The sequence below is a fragment of the Talaromyces amestolkiae genome (genome assembly GCF_001896365.1).
Source record: "Talaromyces amestolkiae strain CIB chromosome Unknown scaffold18.1, whole genome shotgun sequence".
In the NCBI taxonomy this organism is placed as follows: domain Eukaryota; kingdom Fungi; phylum Ascomycota; class Eurotiomycetes; order Eurotiales; family Trichocomaceae; genus Talaromyces; species Talaromyces amestolkiae.
This window is the reverse complement of record NW_024468054.1, coordinates 41,655-60,915: the sequence shown is the minus strand read 5'-3', so window position 1 is coordinate 60,915 and position 19,261 is coordinate 41,655. Positions and strand designations below refer to the sequence as shown.

Here is a 19,261-nt window from a genome sequence, read left to right as displayed (position 1 = left end):
ATCCTACGCAATATAATAGATACGCACTGGACCGGAAACCAGAAATACAGTGTCACTACTTCGCCACCTCGAGACCGAAACCTCGTCCGCGAAACAACTACCATCACCGAGGACTCACTCAGTACAGTGAGGAGACATTCTCAAAATGTCACTCGACTCCCAGAACCCCTTCAATCCCTCCGACCCTCATGCGCGCTTCGTTAGCACCTCCTGTCTCGATCTATTACTTATTGAAATCGTCCCCATGGCCGAACGCATCACGCAAGACCTCCTCGTCAACTCCATCACCACCACTACCACCACAAACACAACCGCAAACACAATCGCCGCCGACGGAACAAGCAATACAAATGTCAAAATAGAAGACGACGAAGTTCGAGAAGCGGCTTTTTACCGTCTTGAAATGTTGGGGTATAGAGTTGGGCAGGGTCTTACGGAGCGGTATATCCCCTTACCCTCTACGTTCTCGCGGGAGATAATGGCTAATGGTGGATCGGTAGATTCTCGCGCGACCGGCCACGCTTCACGGACAATCTGGACGTGATAAAATTCATATGCAAGGATCTGTGGACGATATTGTTTAGGAAACAGGTTGATAATCTCAAGACGAATCATAGAGTATGTCCCTTTCCCCTTCTCAACTCCCCTCTTTAAAAGTGTCTATGCTTATGAAGGGTCGTGGTGGGTAGGGTGTCTATGTCCTGTCTGATAATGCGTTTCGGCCCTTGACGAGGATGAGTATGGCGGTTAGGAGTGAGGCGGTGGCTCGCGCGGAAGCTGTACGTTTTTATATTACACCCTGCCGGCTGATCATGGCGTACTAATAATACCAGTTTCTGTGGTTCCCATGTGGTCTTATTAGAGGTTGTTTGGCGAGTTTGGGTATAGATGCTACAGTGCAGGCGGAGACGTCGGAGCTACCTGGGGCTACTTTTCAGATCAAGAGTAACCAGGCAAAGACTTGAATATCAACCCAGACATGAAATGCATACTTGGATCAGGGTGTGAAACTCGCCCGACGGCCTACGAGTCTACTCGACACAGGTTCATTCAATCTGGCAATTTATTTTGATACGCCAGAATCCAGCAGAAATGCTATGGAAATCATCGTGTCTAGGATGTAAAGACAGTCGAGGCACCGCTCCGTCTCACTTCAACATGGGAGTCATATCTCCATTCACGTCATATCTCATCTCACAATCTATCTTTCATGACAGACAAACAAGTTAGCAATATCCTTAAAACCTGCAATGACTTAAGCCAGTTCGTTAAACAATTTGTCGCGAAACAAGGATGTTCAATGGACTGACTTGGATAAAGTAATGGGTGTGGCTGAGTGTTTACTTTGGTGGGGGGTTCTTGACGAAGTCAACACCCTTTTCAATGTTGGTCTTGAGACCCTTGACGGCAACTTCGAGGAGCTTCTTCTCGGTCTCGGTGGTGTTCTCGAGCACGTTAATGGCGTTGGCAACACCGTCAGTCTAGATGAAAGTTAGTAGTGTCATCCAAATTGTTGACTGGTCAAACTTACGCCGAGTTCAATGGGCACGGAGAAGAACTCCACGCCAGTGGCTTTCTGAACTGCCTCACCACCCGGCACACCGGGGAGGTAGACAAAGGAAGGCTCAACGATACCCTTCTCACCCTTGACGGCCTTGATCACGCTCTCGGCGAATCTGATTTCAAGTTAGTCGTCTGAAAATGGAGGCGTATGCATACACGTACCTGAAACCGGCGTAGGCCATGGAAAGGGTAGCAGAGCCAGCACCGTCCTTGGCCTTGACAACCTCGTCACCACCGAATTGGACTCCTATAACAAATTATTAGAACGGCCTTGATAATACACCAATCAAGCAACTCACTGTTAACGAGGGCATCGTATTTGTCGGCAGGGATCTGGAAAGCAGGCTTGGCTTGGCTAAAGAGTGGGACAATGGTGTCACCAGAGTGTCCACCAACAACAGGGATGGTGGTCTCAGAAGGGTTCTTCTGGCCAGTCCATTCCTGGACGAAAGTCTCGGCGCGGACAACATCCAAGGTGGTGACACCGAAGAGACGCTTAGGGTCGAAAACACCGGCAGCTTTGAGGACCTCGGCGGCAATGGGTACGGTGGAGTTGACGGGGTTGGAAATGACGAGCACGAAAGCCTTGGGGCTGAACTCTGCAATGCCCTTGACAAGAGTCTGGACGATTCCGGCGTTGATCTTGAAGAGGTCGTCACGGGTCATTCCCGGCTTGCCTGGTTGGATTAGAAATGCGCGATAGACTCCGAGCTGAGGTTACTCACGGGGAATACCGGCAGGAATGACAACAATGTCAGCACCGGTCAGAGCCTTCTTCAAGCCATCGTCTGCTGGGAGGTAGCCAGTGATTTTCTAAGCATGTATGAGCTAGGTTCGTTGTTGGTATAGTTGAATTGAAGACGTACAGCGGGGCTGGAGATGTGAGAAAGATCGGCAGCGACACCAGGGGTGTTAACGACATCGTAGAGGGCAAGCTCATCCACGAGAGGACTGGCTTTGAAGAGGAGTGAGAGAGGCTGTAGTAAGACGCCAGTTAGACATGGCCCCCAAGATTTTGGATTCAGAGCATATCAAACATACCTGGCCGATACCGCCAGAGGCACCGAGAACGACTACAGAGAGTTAATTGTTGTCGTCTATGATGTCTGTAAACAGCTAGAGACACGGACCTGCTTTAACCATGATTCTGTAGGCAGTAGAGAGCTAATGTTAGCTTATGGACCGCGTAAACATTCGACCGCGAGGAGTAAACAGTCGATGCGGGGTCAGGATAAGGTCTACTCACGATCTGTGTGATGGGATTCAGGATGAGAATGAAGAAGGGTCAATTGGCCGATGAAATTTAGCGAAGAAGAGAAAGCTGAGGTTCAAGATGAAAGTATAGCAGAGGCAAGTCAATAGAGCAAATGTTGGGGGTGGGGGGGTTATAAGAGGGGCAAGTCCAGACTGGATTGCGGGCAGGCGCATGTGAGACGTTTTTCTCACCGGGAAGCTGCGACCCTGGTAGTACGTTATATGCCTCAGGCAGACCCTTACGCTTAGTATATTGTCATTAGTATGGCTACAGCAAACCCGACAAGACTCGGAATGATGACATTCGCGATCTCTCGACGTCCATCTCGGAAGTCCCCGCGATGTTGTCATTCGTTCCTCCATCATCTTCAATCCGAACATCGGGAAAAGGCGGACCAGGCAGGAGACCAAGGATAGAGAATTCGGCATATGCCTGCGTTGCCGAGGGAGTCATTACGAGTATCAATTGTTTGATACGGCCAGCATTATGGATACAGGATGCGAATTGGATGCGAAAATGCTTGCAAGTGGATGTCTAGACATGTCCACAGTGGAAAAAGGACTTTGAATCTTATTGGCTTTTTGCATGCTTGTAGATTGACCAAAAGTCAAATGGAATCGCGGCGGAAAAATGGAAGAATGATATTGGCTAAATCTCCCCAAGGGATGCCGATATCTTCTGCCTGTCAATTGCGGTTGATCCATAAGCCGCCTAAAATGACGATATCGGATCTACCCTTTCGAAGGGTAATTGAGGAAAGCGGTATTGACTTTGGTCAAGGTGTCTTATTTCTTTCATTATATCAAACATACACAAACATGACCCAAAATCATGGAAGAAGCTGGCGCCATAAAAATTTCCAGTTTCACCATTTCCGTCTTTCCCCGTCCTCATTCTTTGCTTTTCATTTTTATGCATCGAAAGATTCAACCGCTTACTCCTCAGCAGCAGCCTGCTTGGCCTTAGCGCCACGGACCTTGGGGGCAGGGGCGTCCTTCTTGGCCTGTTGAGAACGACGAAGAGCGCTGACACGGGAGACAGCAGCTTCTCTCAAGTCGGCACGGTATCCGTTCTTAGCAGTGCTGCTGGCGACGCTCTTGTAGATCCTGTTCGAGAGTTTGGTAAGTGAACTGTAGCAGTACCTCATTGCCGAATGCTTTTTAGCCGATAGGAAGGAGAAGAACATACTTGCGGTTGGAGGTGTTGGGGCCGTATGTGACAGTGCGAATGTTCTTAGCAGGGTTCTGGGTGTTGCTGGCGTTCTTAGCAATGAGAACGACACCGCCGTTCTCAGAAGCCTGGAGACCGAGGGCCTAATTCCAATCATGTCAATTCCAATCCGTCCATCATTTTCGCACTCAATATTAATTTTTTCTCCGGCGTACCTTGTCGTTGGCGTATCCAGCGTACTAGCGAATGATGTCAGCCTTTCGCATCCTCCAATTGTAGAATTCTCGAGCGTATAAAAATACCTTGCGGGAGTGAATGTTGACGGGGTTCAAAGGGTCGCGGGAGAATCGCACACCACCAGCATTGTTGCGCTGGACGAGGAAAGCGTTCTGGTTGCCTACCCGCAACAAAATGTTAGTATATAGTTCCGCTCGAGTTCCATATACACAACTCTCGTATTTCGCAAGCAATGAACGTACGGGTGATTTGCCAGACGAGGTCGGCGGAGACGTTGGACCTTTCAGCAGCCATTTTTTATGTGTTCTGGGGGTTTTCTGGTGTGGAATAACCGATCAAAGACTGGGGAATTATCTCGATACTCAAACAAAAAAGGTCGTATCGGGATCCCGTAGCTTTTGCTGGCTGTGTGTCTCCCACTCGCTAATGGGTCTCGATCCGGTATAGCGGCTGACATAATGGATACTCTTCCGAAACAGGAGTAGTATATACTTGGCGCTCGATAATGTCCTTGCCTTGGTTTTCAGGCGTACAACATCCACTACTAGGCGGCAACGGATTCGCCGGAATTAGACTGTCTCTGTCTCTGAGTTGCTGCGTAAGCTCTGATCTGAGCCTCGTTCATCAAGCAACAAGCAGACAGCGCACCATTTAGCTGTCTGTTTTTTTCACCATAAAGAAAACACACTCAAGCAAGAAATGTGGTGACATCTTTTGCTGTCGTGAGAAACTCTACGACATCCCTCAAATCATACTTTACCAGCATCCTTCAACCGCTCGACTAGCGACCACACTCATTTGTCTTTAATCATGGCTTATATTCTTTACAGCCTCACCTTTATGGTGATCGTCGTTGGTACAGGTAGGTGATTTAATTTATGCATGAAGTTAACAGAAAGAGACGAAAGCTAATAAGTGCTAGTTCTGTATCTGACTAGATCACGATGGCTCCCACTGGTCGAGGACCATGTACCCGACTATGTATACGACCGACTACCCACAACCTTCAGCGGAGACATCGAAGCTGGCTTCACATCCTCCGAATTTGATCTCACAAACAACGTTCTCGAGGGCGACTCCCGATCCGGTCTTGACAACAAGGCAAAGCGAGAAATACGCAGAATCATGAAGAGACGAGGTGTTGATTTTGATGAGGCGCGTCGTTTATACACCGAGCAACGATTTGCGAAGAATAACATCGGACCAGATGGACGACCGAGGGATCCCAAATTCGTCTCATTTTCGTAATACTCTCTTTGGCGTTCCTTTTCTATTCTGTTCTTTAATACCATCCTTTGGCACCTTTCTTGATATCACGCATTGCGATGAGTCTTTCCACTGCAACTTTGCCTCCATATTGTTGACTTCGACACGGACGTCTCGTCTATTTCCATTCACTTGTGGCGTGTATTCGTTTCTTTGGTTTGAGCGACTTGAATATCAATGCAACATGCTTTAGAGTATCGAATCAATTTCCAAGCACAACTTGATAACGCTCTATATTATAATCCGTATTCAACGAGCTCGAGCATATCCCGGTGGCTGAAAACCTGGCGGAAACGATGGCGGAGTTCCTTGCGAACCGGGCATTGGACCTCCAAACCCAGCCGGGGGAGCAAATCCGACGGGAGGTTGCGGCGGGAAGCCAGGCTGTTGAGGAGCGTTGCCGAAGCCAGGTGGAGCGAAGCCTTGTGGCGGAGGAGGACCACCGAATCCTGCTTGAGATGGAGGTGGGCGCGCTGGAAGACCCGGATGAGGTGCAGATAATGGCTGTGCTGGGGGACCAGGTCTAGGTGGCTGTTGAGCTTGCATAGGAATAGGACCTCTACCTGCGGCAAAGTCAGGTGGTCCACCAGGAGGCATAGATCGTCCTGCATCTGGTGTCATTGCGCCGGACATCATTCCAGGTGGTGCCTGTCCCATCATCTGCGGAGGTAGTGGTTGAGTCTGTGGCTGAACGTTGTGTCTGCGAGCCTGAGCAGCAAGCATTCTCTCGGCTTCGTCGCCGTGTCTTTCACCTTTGCCATCCTTCTTATAGGCGTATTGAACCGATACTTCCTTGTTCATTAGATATTGTCCGTGCATATTGGCTATCGCAGCGTCGGAAGCGTCAAAGTCGGCGAATGACACGAAACCATAGCCTTTGGATAAATTGGCATCGTCTCTGGCGATCTATTATCATTAGCTGCATTCAAGTACAAATGATTCGCAATGACAAACCTTTGGCAACGAAAGTAAAGTTCCGAATCTGCTAAAAGTATCGTAAAGCACCTGCTCCGTGACCATTGGATCAAGGTTTCCAACGAAAAGCTCAGCACCAATTTCGACCGTCTTCTGTTTATCCGCGGAAGCCTTGTTGACGCGAATCGGCTTTCCGTAGAGACGGACTTGGTTCATAATCCTAGCGGCGTACTCGGCATCCTCTTCACTAATAAATTCGACGAATCCGTAACCCTGGTGTGTCTGCGTTACTCGATCTTTGGGCAGATGGACGTTGACAATGCGGCCAGCTTGAAGCATAAGTTCCCATACTAGACTGTCGGTTACTCGTTCGTCGAGGTTGCCAATATAGACAGTGGCCTCTTTGTCCTGCTCCCTGCGCGTTGTTAGCGGATACGACATGATTTGTACTAGACAACGTACCAATGCCTTGCACCTGACATGGCGCGTTACGATTTTTGGAGGTGAAAAAACAGATTCTAATGTTCAAGTCGGGCCGGTATTCGAAGACCTCGTGTCAAAGCTTTTCTGAGTTGTGAGGTTGCTGGTGGTTTGACGGAAGAAGAACGGAAAGCGCAGAGAGCAAGCATTCAAGGCTAAACTTGGCCGAGCTAAAAAATTGTTAGCTTTCCGCCATCGCAGCCAACGTCAATTCTCCAACTTCACTTCAACAAGGTTTCACCCGGCACCGAACATTCAATCCTTCTGCACAACAAGTTCGTCGTTATATTTGCGACTTCAATAAATAAAGCACAATGGTCCAGTTTTCCGAAGAAACCAAGGTTAGCACGGTGATGAACCAGCGGTATCCGCAACTCATACTAACCTATGCACTCAACAGGAGCGCATCTCCAAGGTCATTGAAGTCTCCAGAATCGCCGTTCACTAGTGAGTACTATCATGCTTCCGACGGCTTGTCGACATTGATAATACTCGCACGAACTTCATTTCTAACTAGTGTTCTCAAGTGGCTACCTTCCTTTCATAGTCTATCTTGGTATGAACGATCCAAGAAATCTACCATTATCATCACCTGGGTTGCTAATAATTCAACAGGCTACACATACAGTGAACCCAAGCCGACGCTTTTCAAGTACGCTCCGTCGCCGGCCGATCTGATATCCAGGCGTACATCCACTGACTATAACTTACAGGCTCTTCTCCCCTCTCGCATAAACATACAACACAATACAACAGACAATACAATACGATGGATAGTGTTTCCATAGCATGCGAAAGGGACGCCGATAGGTTGATATACAGGAATTGGATACATTGGTCATTCGGGTGTTTTTTCGCTTCTTGTTTCGATGTCTTAACACACCCCATCAATATGCCTGCCATCATAATGTTTGAGCATCAAGAAGAGTATAGACGAGAAGTGTGTCTCCAATTCTCTGAATGATTGCTCTTGTATAATATATTTCAAATTCGATTACAGTGGTTGGAAGAAACTGCTGCTGATGATTATCATATACTACACGTCTCGAATCATGATCCATTGATGGAATCTTTAGTCAGAAAGCGCACTATATGCCATAATATAAACGAGAATTTCAGTAGACTCGAGAATCAACATTCAAAGAGTATCACCACATATTTCTTGTTTCGTCGACGAACACATTCGGAATCGGCATATAGCCGGACGGGCCGATAATCTAGCTACGACGTGCCGTCATAGAAATATTTCTCGGACAAGCTTGCTAATTATCCATGAACAACACAATACCCTTTCCAATACGCTCTGACCGCCGCCAGTTTTATATGATCATTAACTCCACGAACTCGTGACAAAGTCAATGAGCCAAAGAAATGCATCCTCCACATCCATCATCGAAACGGTAGCCGGACTCACGGCCGGAGTCGTCTCGACACTGACTCTGCACCCGCTGGATCTGATCAAGACTCGACTTCAAAGTACATTGCCCTTCTAATCCTTTCCATTTACGATTGTTCTAACGAAAGAATAGTCGACCGTCTCACCCGCCACCGCGTCGGCAGCTCCCTACGCATATTCAGCGAAATATACCGCACCGAAGGCGGCATACGAGCTCTGTATCGAGGACTAACGCCAAACATAATCGGAAACTCGACGAGTTGGAGCCTTTATTTTTTATTTTATGGGAATATAAAGGAGGCGATTGCCCGGAACAGAAACAAAATTGAAGATAGCAATGGGGAGGGAGACAAATTGAGCGCATCAGAGTACTTTCTCGCCTCGGGGGCTGCTGGTACGCCTTTCCCACCACCTCATATCTGGAGAACATGAAAACATGCACTAACCTTCCAGCAAAACAGGCGCCGCAACATCAATCCTCACAAACCCAATCTGGGTAATAAAAACCCGCATGCTCTCGACGGGCTCCCACACCCCCGGGGCATACCAATCCTTCGTCTCAGGCGCAACCCAAATCTTGCGCACGGAGGGCATCCCAGGTTTTTATAGGGGTCTCATCCCGGCTCTGTTCGGGGTGAGTCATGGCGCGTTCCAATTTATGGCTTATGAGAAGTTGAAGAGCTACCGGCTTCGACTGGGTGCCGCCAGCGATGGGAGCGGTAGCAATACTGAAGGAAGGAGGGGAGGAGGAGAAGGGAGCGGGAAGTTTGGAAATGTAGAGCTTCTCCTGATATCGGGTCTATCAAAGACATTCGCGGGCTGTATTACATATCCTTACCAGGTTCTGCGGACCCGATTACAGTTACAAGCTTATAATGCGGATGCCCCCCAAAGAAGCGCAACGGCTAGAAGCGCATATCGCGGCGTATGGGATGCGACGAAGCAAATATGGACCCAAGAAGGTCTTTCGGGCTTTTATAAGGGACTAGGACCGAGCCTGGTGCGTGTTTTGCCAAGCACGTGGGTTGTGTTTTTGGTTTATGAGAATACCAAGGCGGCTATGTATAGAATCTGATGTCATGTATAATATGTTGAAATGTACTATTATGATTTTTTCAGGAGTCTATCTGTATGACAGTGTAGATAGCAAAGTCTGAATCATGCTGTGAAATTTTTTGTGATACTTCAGTTTAAAGTACATACCGATATACACATACATACACATTCATTCTCATCGATCACTCTTCGAGTACATCGACAACGGTTCTCGATGATGCACAACATGCCCTAAGATCCCACCATGACCATGGTGCACCGAAGGAATGGTATGATGCGCATATCTTTGCTGTGGATGGTGGTGGTGCTGTTGCTCATGCAATTCCTCTTCCTCGTCACCATCTTCTCCAAAACTGTGGTAATCACTCGACCCTGAATCACTGCCACTAGGAAGATTTTCGCTAGCACTATTCCCATTGCTTGTCGATCGACCGTTACGGCCGCTGTTATTGCCACTGCCACTGCTGCTGGAGTTCTTCTTGTTCGGGTTCGTACAAGCTATCTTTCGATCTTTGCCTCGGCCCTTGATGCCCTTATTACTGTTCTTGTACAAACTGGCAAAATATGTCCATAGACTCCGGTCATCTGCCGTCATGACGTCTGGATTCGGCATGTTCGCAAAGCGGATTGTTAGATCGCGGAGTGTTGCTGCGTGGAATTTATTTTGGTGTGACTATCCCTTCTCATCAGCCTTTGATCCAATAGAAAGTGATGGGTAGAGCTACCTTCAAGTTCCCAAGCTGCGTGAACTGTTTCCAACAGCTATCCAATTGACATGTATACGGTTTCGACTTGGCGTGCGTAAACATGTGCGCCCTCACGTTGCCTTTCTGGGCGAAGCACTTGCCGCAAACCTCGCATTTGAACGGTCTCTCGCCTGTATGTCGTCGTTCGTGGGTCTATAACGCACCACGCAATGTTTGTGTTCAATACACGCTCTTCATCTTCAAGAATAGATAATAAGACAAAAATATGTCCAAGAGGATCCAAAGAAAGAAATTCATGTACATACCCGAAGATTTCCAAGTTGCGAGAATCGTTGTCCGCATTGTGGTTCGTTGCATTTCTGAGTCCCGGTCAGAATCGTGAATCCTCCTCTCAGGTAAATGTACTTACAAATGGTTTCAACCCAGTATGAGCTCTCATATGAATATCCAAATGCGTCTTTTGAGTAAAGAGTTTCCCACAGCCCGGTAATGTGCACTGATGCTTTCGTTTGTGCTTCGAATTCCCATCTGGACTATCGCTCACAACTCGACCGCCAGATTGAGCCTGCGGTTGCGGGGCGGATGTATTTGCATTCTGCGTACTCTCATAGGAGTTATAACCCGCTATGCCCAGTTGGTAGGACATTTGTGATGTGTTGGATGAATAATGCGGCTGTTGCGATGTAGAGAATTGGTGATGAGGTGGCGGCGGCGTCGCTGCCGATGTCACAGACGGAGTAGGTGTAGATGTAGAGCTGCTGCTATTAGGAGCAGGATCATGGGATTGAATGGTCTTCATCAGCATGTCGACTTCTGTCGAGAAGTTGATGTCTTTGGTAACGCCGGAAGAGTCTTTCTCTCTTTTCTGGGCATTTACAACGGTATTCGAAGATGGTGAGACGGGTGTGAGGATATTGACATTGCTGGTAGTAGTCGTAGTAGTGACAGACGTCGTAATAGCGGGTGCTGCGCCCGAACGATAATCGTCCAATATCCGTGATTGCTGCTGCTGCTGCTGTTGAACGTTCTGTGGTGTCAGTCTAGTGGATTGCACATGAGGCATTCGTCTCGAAGCCTGGTGCACATCCGGGGAAGGTGAATGGATAGGTGTATGCTCTGTAGACAGATGTCCTGCTGTTGCAGCTTGTTGCGGATGGTGAAGAGCAATAGGGCGCGCGTGATGGACTTGAGCAGCATGAAGATGGGTGTGAATAGGCTGGGTATGCGCATGGCTGTGAGTCTGAGGCGGTCCTGAAGTTTGGTGGTGGTTGAATAGATGTGGCTGATGATACGAGTTATGATACCCATTCATCATGTGTCCTGGAACCTCATAAGGTGGTGACGGTATGTGAGGAGCATATGTGACTGGAGCAGCATTTTGGTAATATGGCAGAGTATTCTCAACATGAGGATCAATGAATCGAGGTGGCTCCAGGACCCTCAGCTCGTTGTTCGGAAACCTATAGGACATTGGTACCGTTGCGTCCATCGTGGCTGCTGCCGGTGGACGACAAACTACGTCGAGGTGCAGTTTGGAATCGAAACAGCTGCTTTCAACAAACAAAAACAGATCTTGGGTTGCTCAAAAGAAAACAGTAAAAGGCCGCGTTGGTGTAAGTATCTTGGTCAAAATACCAGACCGGAGATGGAAAAGTCCGAGTATCTTCTGCCTTGTGTCTTGTGACGGGGTAGTAACACTCGTAATAAGCCACGGGCAGTCTTCTAACGCTGTAGCTGTAGTTGTAATGTCAAGCAGGCTGACCGTCTAGGTTGATACTTTATGAGAACCGACGCGCAACGCCAATCGAAAACACCGTAAAATGACCATCCAGGCGACAATGTATACTACATATAGGATAGAAAAAAAAGAAAACAATGAAGAAAGAAAAGCGAAGATCAACACGCTAAGGCAATGGGTATGACGATACAAGGATGAGTAAGAAGAATAAGAGCAGGGACTGCGGTGAATGGCGAACGGAGATGGAGAACTAGATATACATGACCCGTCCGTCTGGACTTCTAGTTCTCAGTCTGACTGTAATTGTATCAAAAGAAGTGGAGACCTCGCAGATGGATTTGGGGGTCACTGGTCAGGGACTCAACCGTTCGTCGTTAGCTAAGTCACGATCGTATTGTAACATTTATGAATAAATAGGGTTGGTGGACTGCCGTCGCCTGCCTGCATCATCAGCCAATCTTGCGATCTCTCGATATGCAACTTGTCAGTCAGGCTAGGCTTGAAAGTTTGAAACCTTTTTTTTTCTTTGCTTTTCCAATCCCAAAACTAAGGATAATGATCACCGGCTCCGGGTCCCGAGAAGATGGGAGAGGGAAGTGGGCTGGCTCGCTTTCCACCTTTCTTTTCTTTTGCTGTGGTTTTAATTTTTTTTTTTTCGGCCCATCCGGTGAAACTCGGCGAGTGAGATCTTGTGCAGTGTTTTTCCCCTTTCTCTCCTTTTGTCATTGGAGCTGAGCCGGAACAGGTAGAGACCAGGCATGACACTAGGCTGGATATGGTATCTTGTATGTGTGTACGTAGCGTGTACGGAGTCCTGTATATTGTTAATGCTGGTTGGATGGGGCTGAAGGGCGGACTAACGAGCGGAAAATGCTGTAATGCTAGTCGGAGAGGTCGTATGGGGCCCTTTTTCTCTGACCGACCCATCCAGCTCCAGCTCAATTTGATCATTGCATGTCATCAAACATAGAAACAGGCCGATCTGAGTAGAATGGGACCCCGGCATAGCTGTTGGGGCCAATCGCGGAAGATGTGGCAGAGTTCCGCCTGGAGTTGACCAGTCGCTCGGAGACCTGCTAGCTGCTAGCTGTTAGCTAGTGTGCTAGTCTATTAGAGTGGCTCATGTATCCTTTTCTCATGTCGATTTCTTTACCCTGGAGTTAGCATTCAACCCCGTTTACAAATCTGTTGAGTACGGAAATACTACTCCGTGGTAGAGACACTTCCGGAGATCGGTCATCCAATCTTGACATGCGAACGTGTCTGTCATGGCCACTTTCGTTCGTAATCTTGAATCTGTCCTCGACATACGGTATGGTAGTACGGAGTACGTACTCAGAATACGTATTTCCATGGACAGAAATCCCATTTGGCGCGCGCAAACAGGAAATAGCGTGGGAGTGCGTTTACTCAGACCGACCACTCCCTGAAACTTGTTGGGCAAGGATGTACATAACTAGCCTCCCAGGTGTACATAGCACATACGCCTCCGATCGTTACCAGATCTCGTAGATGTCACAGTGAGTGCGAACGCTGAACCCTGCCATGTCTGGATCGTTGTCGACGTATGAGACGCCTCCTCCGGCCAGTTCGAGAGACGCAGCTGTCACACAAAACCTCCTACGATCAATGAGAGTCGATCTGTGTCAAGCTGGAAAGCTCAGCATCTCGCACTGTAAGCCGCACCTCTGGTTGGATAGCGACCGGTGCATACAGAATATGCACTTGGAGTGACTGACCAGTGACCAGTGATCACTGCGCCAGATTTGTCTGTACGATCGCGCAAGGTATGGGATCGGCGAATCATACGAGTCTGTGGCGTGTTCTAGCACCACGAGCGAACAGGCATGGGATGACGGGTTGCTTGCCCTTAGGACAGAGCGGTATCCGCGGCCCATCGATTWTTTTCTTTTTTTTTTTTTACGTTTATCGCGCTGGAGTGCGTGCAAGCCACTGCCACTGTAAGGGTGTGCGCACCAGACGGAGATGTGTCGCTACCGATTTCTGATTTGACAGGGGGCGTCAAGCTCGGGGTTAGCAACGAAGGGAGGAAGCTAATGAAACTAGGGCGTCCCAATCACCTTCCTAGCGGCCCCGGAACGGCGCGAATGCAAATCCTGAATAATCCAGCTAGTCCCCACCGAGGAGGTTCAATCAAGTCAACCGCCATTTTCTAAGCCATTCAAGGGTGTGCCGTTACTGCAACGCACCCAACCAGAGCCATACCGCTGGTCCCGCCCTGCACCGAGGGCCAGATTAAGGATGCTGGGAGGCTGGGAGCTGAATCCTGCATTGCATTCCTGACACTCCGTGGTGAGCACACAAATTACACAGATTGTGAAGAACCGAATTGAAGAAGCGTCTGCGTTTTGTCGAGTCAACGATTCACACCTCCATTGCAGTTTAAAATCCGAAGGAAGGTCGCTGCGGATGACCTCTGTGGCACTGACCAGTGGCCACTGCCAGAACAATTAGCGGTACTGTGGCAGAGCATCACGAGGCACGGCCGTAACGATCTTGGATCGAGTTTGAAGGTGTCACTACGGGTCGTCATGGTGTCCACTTCCAATGTCCACTGTTCCACAGCCTGGGGAAGATTGGACAAAATCTAGCACATGCAGCCCAACTCGTTCGCTTTTGTCTTTGAACTTCGTAGTTCGTGCCAAGGTCTTGTATGATAGCACCTACTCCTTGGTAAAAAATTATCTAGGTTTTCAAGCCAACAATACCACCGCCTCCGTGGGGTGCTCATGATTTGGTTTGTCTCTTCAATCGCTGTGCCGCGAAAGATACGATAAACCAAACTCAAAAAAATTCACCCAACCCGCGGCTACCGATGCAATGCGATTGGGTCGTCAATTCGTGACATGCCCAGAGGTCTCGACCTTCAACCTATCGAACAAAGAGTGCACCTAGCCTGAAGCGGTATGGAATGGCTAGAACTCGGCTCACCCTGTCATTTGACCCCAATTTCCGATCTCAACAGGCACATCCCAGGCAGGCATCCCTCCAAAGTCGGGACTAGCCTTCTAAGAGAAAGCCAGGAATGCTGGCTTAGCCACTAGAGTGGGGGGCAAAAGAAATTATTTATCTTGTGGAGAAGCGGGCTGCGCCGTCGCGAGCAGATTGGACGAATGGCCAAGGTGGAGGAGACTCTGACTCGCCTGAGTTGCTGGAGTTCTTGCTAGGCTGTTAGCAAAGCCTAGCATATCGGAGTAGAGCAATTGACAGGGGTGTTCCCACTAAAAAGATGCCGGATGGCTTGGCTATTTGGGTTCCGGAGGGACGTAGTCTCGCAGAACGACCCCTGAACCTTTGTCTTTCAACTTACGTATGCCGTCGAAGTTCGTGATACATAATCGTAGTTCCCGACTCGAGAGTCAATTGGACAGTTGGAACGATTCAACCTGCACGGACTCGCAGCGATACACAGCGTAGGGACAGAACGGTTAGTCGAGTGGAGAACCCAACACTTGCAGTCGAGTAATTGCGCATTGCCGACCGTAGTGATCATCACTGCAGTGCCAGTAGTAGTTGCAATGAGGCGCGAATAGACCAGGATGGCTGATAATGGCTGATGAAGAGTTTCATATGAAAGAAGAGAGAAGAGAAAGCGACGTATAGAAAGAGGGTGGGGTCAGGTGCCTTCCTTTGCCAACGACCACTACCAAGTAGTTAGACGGGTAAAGGCTCATATCCAGGAGTCAATGGCCGGACTATACGTGAATTCTACTAGGATTACGCCGGCTGCTACGATGACATTGATGATTGAGTCTATCAGTCGATGTGCGTACCATTCTCGGCGACTTCAACTCAGCGTGGCGTATACTACATAGAAGATCGCCCTCGGCGCAGGAATATTCAGATGACGAGAAGGACTGGAACTAGTCCCCAGGCATGCCACTTCCACTTCCCCGGTGTCAAATAGTGCCACTTACTTTCCTTTGTCGTACATATCTCAGAGATATGTGGCCAGATGATACGAAGACACAAACGTGCAACTCGTATTTTGATACCGGGAGTGACGGGATATACTATATAATATGGAGTTATTGTTGACAGGTCACGATCCATGTCGTCCCGAGTCTGGTACCTGGCCAGACGCCTAGAATCTGGTGTTACGTATTGATCATACCATCTACCACCTGAGAACTAACTCCCAATCAATAATGCGCTATAGGCGACAACTATACGAAGTGTATAAGTACGTGTATTCAGCCACCGTGGAGCCCGGAACGATATGACATAGCCCCGAACATCGAACTACAAAGATGTAGTATATTTCAAGAAATTAATTGGAGTCATGTTATATATCCTCAATCCACTATATGCAATCCGCATGCGTAGATACTACTCCAGTGGTACATACATAGTTAGCAGTAGATGCAGCCTCACAATAAGCAATAATTCAGGGTCCAGACTAATTAATCTAGCATCCATCCGACGATCCCAAAACTGAATTCAAAAATCCAAGGTTGTGGTTCGGGAATAAGCAATGTTGGCCTTTGTTGCTTGGATCGGGTTAGGGCTGTGTTTTTTCTCTCATATTCTGATTCGGACTTGCGCTAGTTGTGGGCTAGGTACGTGGTTGTGTCAATATATGTTCTGCTCATGTTGGCTATTGACTACAGGGATACGGTCGGTGTCTGTCTATACATCACTTAGGCTGAGGCCAGGAAATGGAAATTTTGTATCTGGTAATCTGTGTAGATAGAAATTGATTGAATCAAATCACCTAGCCTTCCTGTTCTGTCCTTCGACTCATCAATAACGTATACTCCATCTTCTAAGACTAATCCATCTCCAGAGTCGGTTCGGCGTTCGTGCGATCCATTTGTCCATCCAACACATAATATCAATCCACACAAACACAGACAAAGACATACGCAAAATATGGAAATCAAGAACAAAGGGGGAAACAAATATAAGCAAATATCATATTGCGCCAAACTTTCTGATCAAATGTCCCATCTCGTACATTTCCCCGTCCATCCAATTATCGCCCATTGTAATTCGAGTATCTATTACCGTATGTTAGAGATGAAGTCTTGTTTTTCTCCTTCCCCTATGCTTTTTATATTGCTCAATGATACTTCGAGGGCTGGTGGAAGAGCGAGATTTCGACGTATGTACAAAATCTCTCCAGTAGCGTTTCTCGTTTTCTTTATCATTGCAGGAATTCCACATACCTCCAAATTCGGGCTCGCATATCACCACTTCCTGTGGCGAAAAGATTGTTGCTGGGGCTGGGTGCGACGGAGATGACTATTGCTGTTAGCTTATACACCTGTATATTCAGAGGATTTTTCTCACCTGAGTTCTTGTGTCCCTGCAACATCATCTGTGCGCTACCTGTGTTGGGATCCCAAAATTGTACTCCGCGGTCCTTAGATCCACTCATAACCCAGTGTCCATCAGGTGTCAAGCAAACACTCAACACAAAGTCCTTGACAAAGTCAGCTTCACCGAAAGAAAACCGCATTCGAGAGGCTATCACTTACCTTGTGACCCTCAAAGGTGCGCACGCACTTGCCACCCTTGACACCGGTTCCAGGGAGCATACCTCGGGGTGCTGTGAGCTCCCACATCTTGATGGTCTTGTCCAAGCTACCGCTGACAAGATCGCGACCGTTGGGCGCAAAGGCAACGGAATAGACGCTATCCTTGTGGCCATCGGGATTTTCTAAGCGCTCAACAAGATAACCAGTAGTTGTATCCCAGACACGAACGCTCTTGTCGAGAGAACCAGCTGCCACATAGTGGCCATCAGGAGACATAGCAACGGTGGTGACACCGTCTTCGATGCTGAGAGTGTAGACGAGCTTGCCTTCCAAAACATCCCAGAGACGCACAGTCTTATCACCACTGCCAGAAGCAATGTAACGGCCGTTGCCTGCGAAGTCGAGCGAGTAGATATCTTGTTCGTGACCAGTGAAGACGTGCTTGATGGTGCGAGTCGCAATATCCCAAACCTATCGCGATAATGTTAGCATTCAATGCAAGAATGAAGACGSGAGCCTGTAAGCTTACTCTAATTTGTTTATCCTCAGCACCAGTAGCAAGGTACTTGCCGTCAGGGCTGAAGCAAACGCTACGAATGTAGAGATCGCCATCCTTGTCGACAGACTCATCTTGAAGAGTGGCTACATTCTGGCCGGTAGCAACGTCGAAGATCTGAGCCGATCTGTTGCAACCAGTGGCAACGTACTTGCCGTCTCGGCTGAATCGCACACAGCAAACAACACTGTCGTGGACCAAGTGGTGAACGAGCTCAACGTCCAATACACGCTGCACCTCAGGGTTGAAAACAGCGTACCAATCAGGGCCTTCGCGCTTCTGGGTAGCAGGGAGATCATCTGGGTTCCAATTGGCAAGGGTGTTGCCTGGGCGTTCACGGACAAGTTGTCCTGTAGGTGTCGGGCGAGGGATCTGGGGAGAAGCGCCAGGGGCGGGATAGTTGAGCTGATGAGTCTGCTGGGGAGTGGCAGGTCCAGGTGGAGCTCGGCCACGGCCTTTGCCGGGACCCGGAGACGCAGTGGGTGGAGGCGGCGGCCCGTATCCTGTAGAACAGAGTCAGTCTGATACAACGATATCATCCATAATACAAACGCACCATTGACTCCAGCACCGGGCTGGTATCCTCCGTATGAGCTCTGCGGAGGCTGGGGAGGTCCTTGTGGCGCAGCTGGAGCAGGCTGTTGAAGACCGTGCTGAGGTGGCTGCTGGTCTTGAGGGGGTGGAGGCGCCAGACCGGGACCACTTCCACCTTGGTTGGCCATTATACCTCCAAAAAGGTTGTTTGTACCATGTCCTAGCGCTGGAGGGGCTTGTGACGGTCCTGCGTGAGTCGGGCCGCCGACATGCGATGGGACAGTCTGGACACCGCGCGATTCAAGCTCGTGGCGCAAGACTCGGATTTCATTTTCGTACCTAGGGAACAGCAAAGATTAATACTGATTGTTAGCGAAAAGTAATGGTCCCGGACGTACTCGGCCTTGATTTTGATTTGCGCTTGTTCAAGCTGATAGACCTTTTGCCTGATCATTTCCATCTCCTGAATCTGACCAGTCACTGAATTCGTTGTCAGTCACAGCCTTTTAGCATATTCAAGACCTACAGGGTCGCCAAAAGAAGTTCAAGCACAAGAGAGGTACTAACATTGGTGTTCAAACTCGCCGGTACTCCGAGACTGGCTCTCGAATTCTTGGCGCAACTGCTCCAACAACTCCGTCAAGCGGTTGTTTGGTGCAGGCACCATGCCGCGGTGTGCGTTATACATTGTGATCGATTCCGAGAAAAAGCGATCCGGAGACTCGATAGTAAAAAGGGTTATTGATGATGACAATGGAACAAAGAGCCCCTCAGCCTGCGAAGACAGCTAGCTGTTGAAGGTGTCAGCGCGAAAAGTCAACTGAAGCGAACCAAACGGTAGCAAAAGAATGCACAACACTTGTCGCGTGACGGATAATTGGCTATCA

At 48.6% G+C, this 19,261-nt stretch overlaps 7 protein-coding genes across 7 annotated transcripts; 3 read left to right on the top strand and 4 right to left on the bottom strand.

Moving 5' to 3' along the window:
- Positions 1-145: 145 nt before the first annotated feature.
- BHQ10_008076 (uncharacterized protein) lies at positions 146-544 on the top strand (the record flags this gene model as incomplete). The annotated part of the gene is made up of 1 exon (XM_040880842.1): positions 146-544. The coding sequence occupies one exon, from the start codon at positions 146-148 to the stop codon at positions 542-544; it is 399 nt and encodes a 132-aa protein (XP_040736579.1).
- Positions 545-1,340: 796 nt separating this feature from the next.
- BHQ10_008075 (uncharacterized protein) lies at positions 1,341-2,706 on the bottom strand (the record flags this gene model as incomplete). Its single annotated transcript, XM_040880841.1, has 8 exons — positions 1,341-1,481; positions 1,532-1,676; positions 1,726-1,810; positions 1,863-2,240; positions 2,289-2,376; positions 2,430-2,540; positions 2,605-2,636; positions 2,694-2,706. 8 exons carry the CDS (start codon positions 2,704-2,706, stop codon positions 1,341-1,343), a joined length of 993 nt encoding a protein of 330 aa, XP_040736578.1.
- A 1,046-nt stretch (positions 2,707-3,752) lies between these two features.
- On the bottom strand, positions 3,753-4,519 carry BHQ10_008074 (uncharacterized protein; the record flags this gene model as incomplete). Its single annotated transcript, XM_040880840.1, has 5 exons — positions 3,753-3,924; positions 4,007-4,131; positions 4,204-4,227; positions 4,291-4,385; positions 4,468-4,519. 5 exons carry the CDS (start codon positions 4,517-4,519, stop codon positions 3,753-3,755), a joined length of 468 nt encoding a protein of 155 aa, XP_040736577.1.
- Positions 4,520-5,035: 516 nt separating this feature from the next.
- BHQ10_008073 (uncharacterized protein) lies at positions 5,036-5,473 on the top strand (the record flags this gene model as incomplete). Its single annotated transcript, XM_040880839.1, has 2 exons — positions 5,036-5,087; positions 5,148-5,473. The coding sequence occupies 2 exons, from the start codon at positions 5,036-5,038 to the stop codon at positions 5,471-5,473; spliced, it is 378 nt and encodes a 125-aa protein (XP_040736576.1).
- Positions 5,474-5,727: 254 nt separating this feature from the next.
- On the bottom strand, positions 5,728-6,888 carry BHQ10_008072 (uncharacterized protein; the record flags this gene model as incomplete). Its single annotated transcript, XM_040880838.1, has 4 exons — positions 5,728-6,014; positions 6,055-6,397; positions 6,446-6,821; positions 6,869-6,888. The coding sequence occupies 4 exons, from the start codon at positions 6,886-6,888 to the stop codon at positions 5,728-5,730; spliced, it is 1,026 nt and encodes a 341-aa protein (XP_040736575.1).
- Positions 6,889-8,244: 1,356 nt separating this feature from the next.
- Positions 8,245-9,357, top strand: BHQ10_008071 (uncharacterized protein; the record flags this gene model as incomplete). The annotated part of the gene is made up of 3 exons (XM_040880837.1): positions 8,245-8,362; positions 8,416-8,676; positions 8,744-9,357. 3 exons carry the CDS (start codon positions 8,245-8,247, stop codon positions 9,355-9,357), a joined length of 993 nt encoding a protein of 330 aa, XP_040736574.1.
- Positions 9,358-9,513: 156 nt separating this feature from the next.
- On the bottom strand, positions 9,514-19,062 carry BHQ10_008070 (uncharacterized protein; the record flags this gene model as incomplete). The annotated part of the gene is made up of 11 exons (XM_040880836.1): positions 9,514-10,011; positions 10,064-10,237; positions 10,351-10,404; positions 10,455-11,505; positions 16,973-17,048; positions 17,097-17,229; positions 17,285-17,755; positions 17,814-18,343; positions 18,397-18,713; positions 18,773-18,854; positions 18,942-19,062. 11 exons carry the CDS (start codon positions 19,060-19,062, stop codon positions 9,514-9,516), a joined length of 3,507 nt encoding a protein of 1,168 aa, XP_040736573.1.
- Positions 19,063-19,261: the final 199 nt, after the last annotated feature.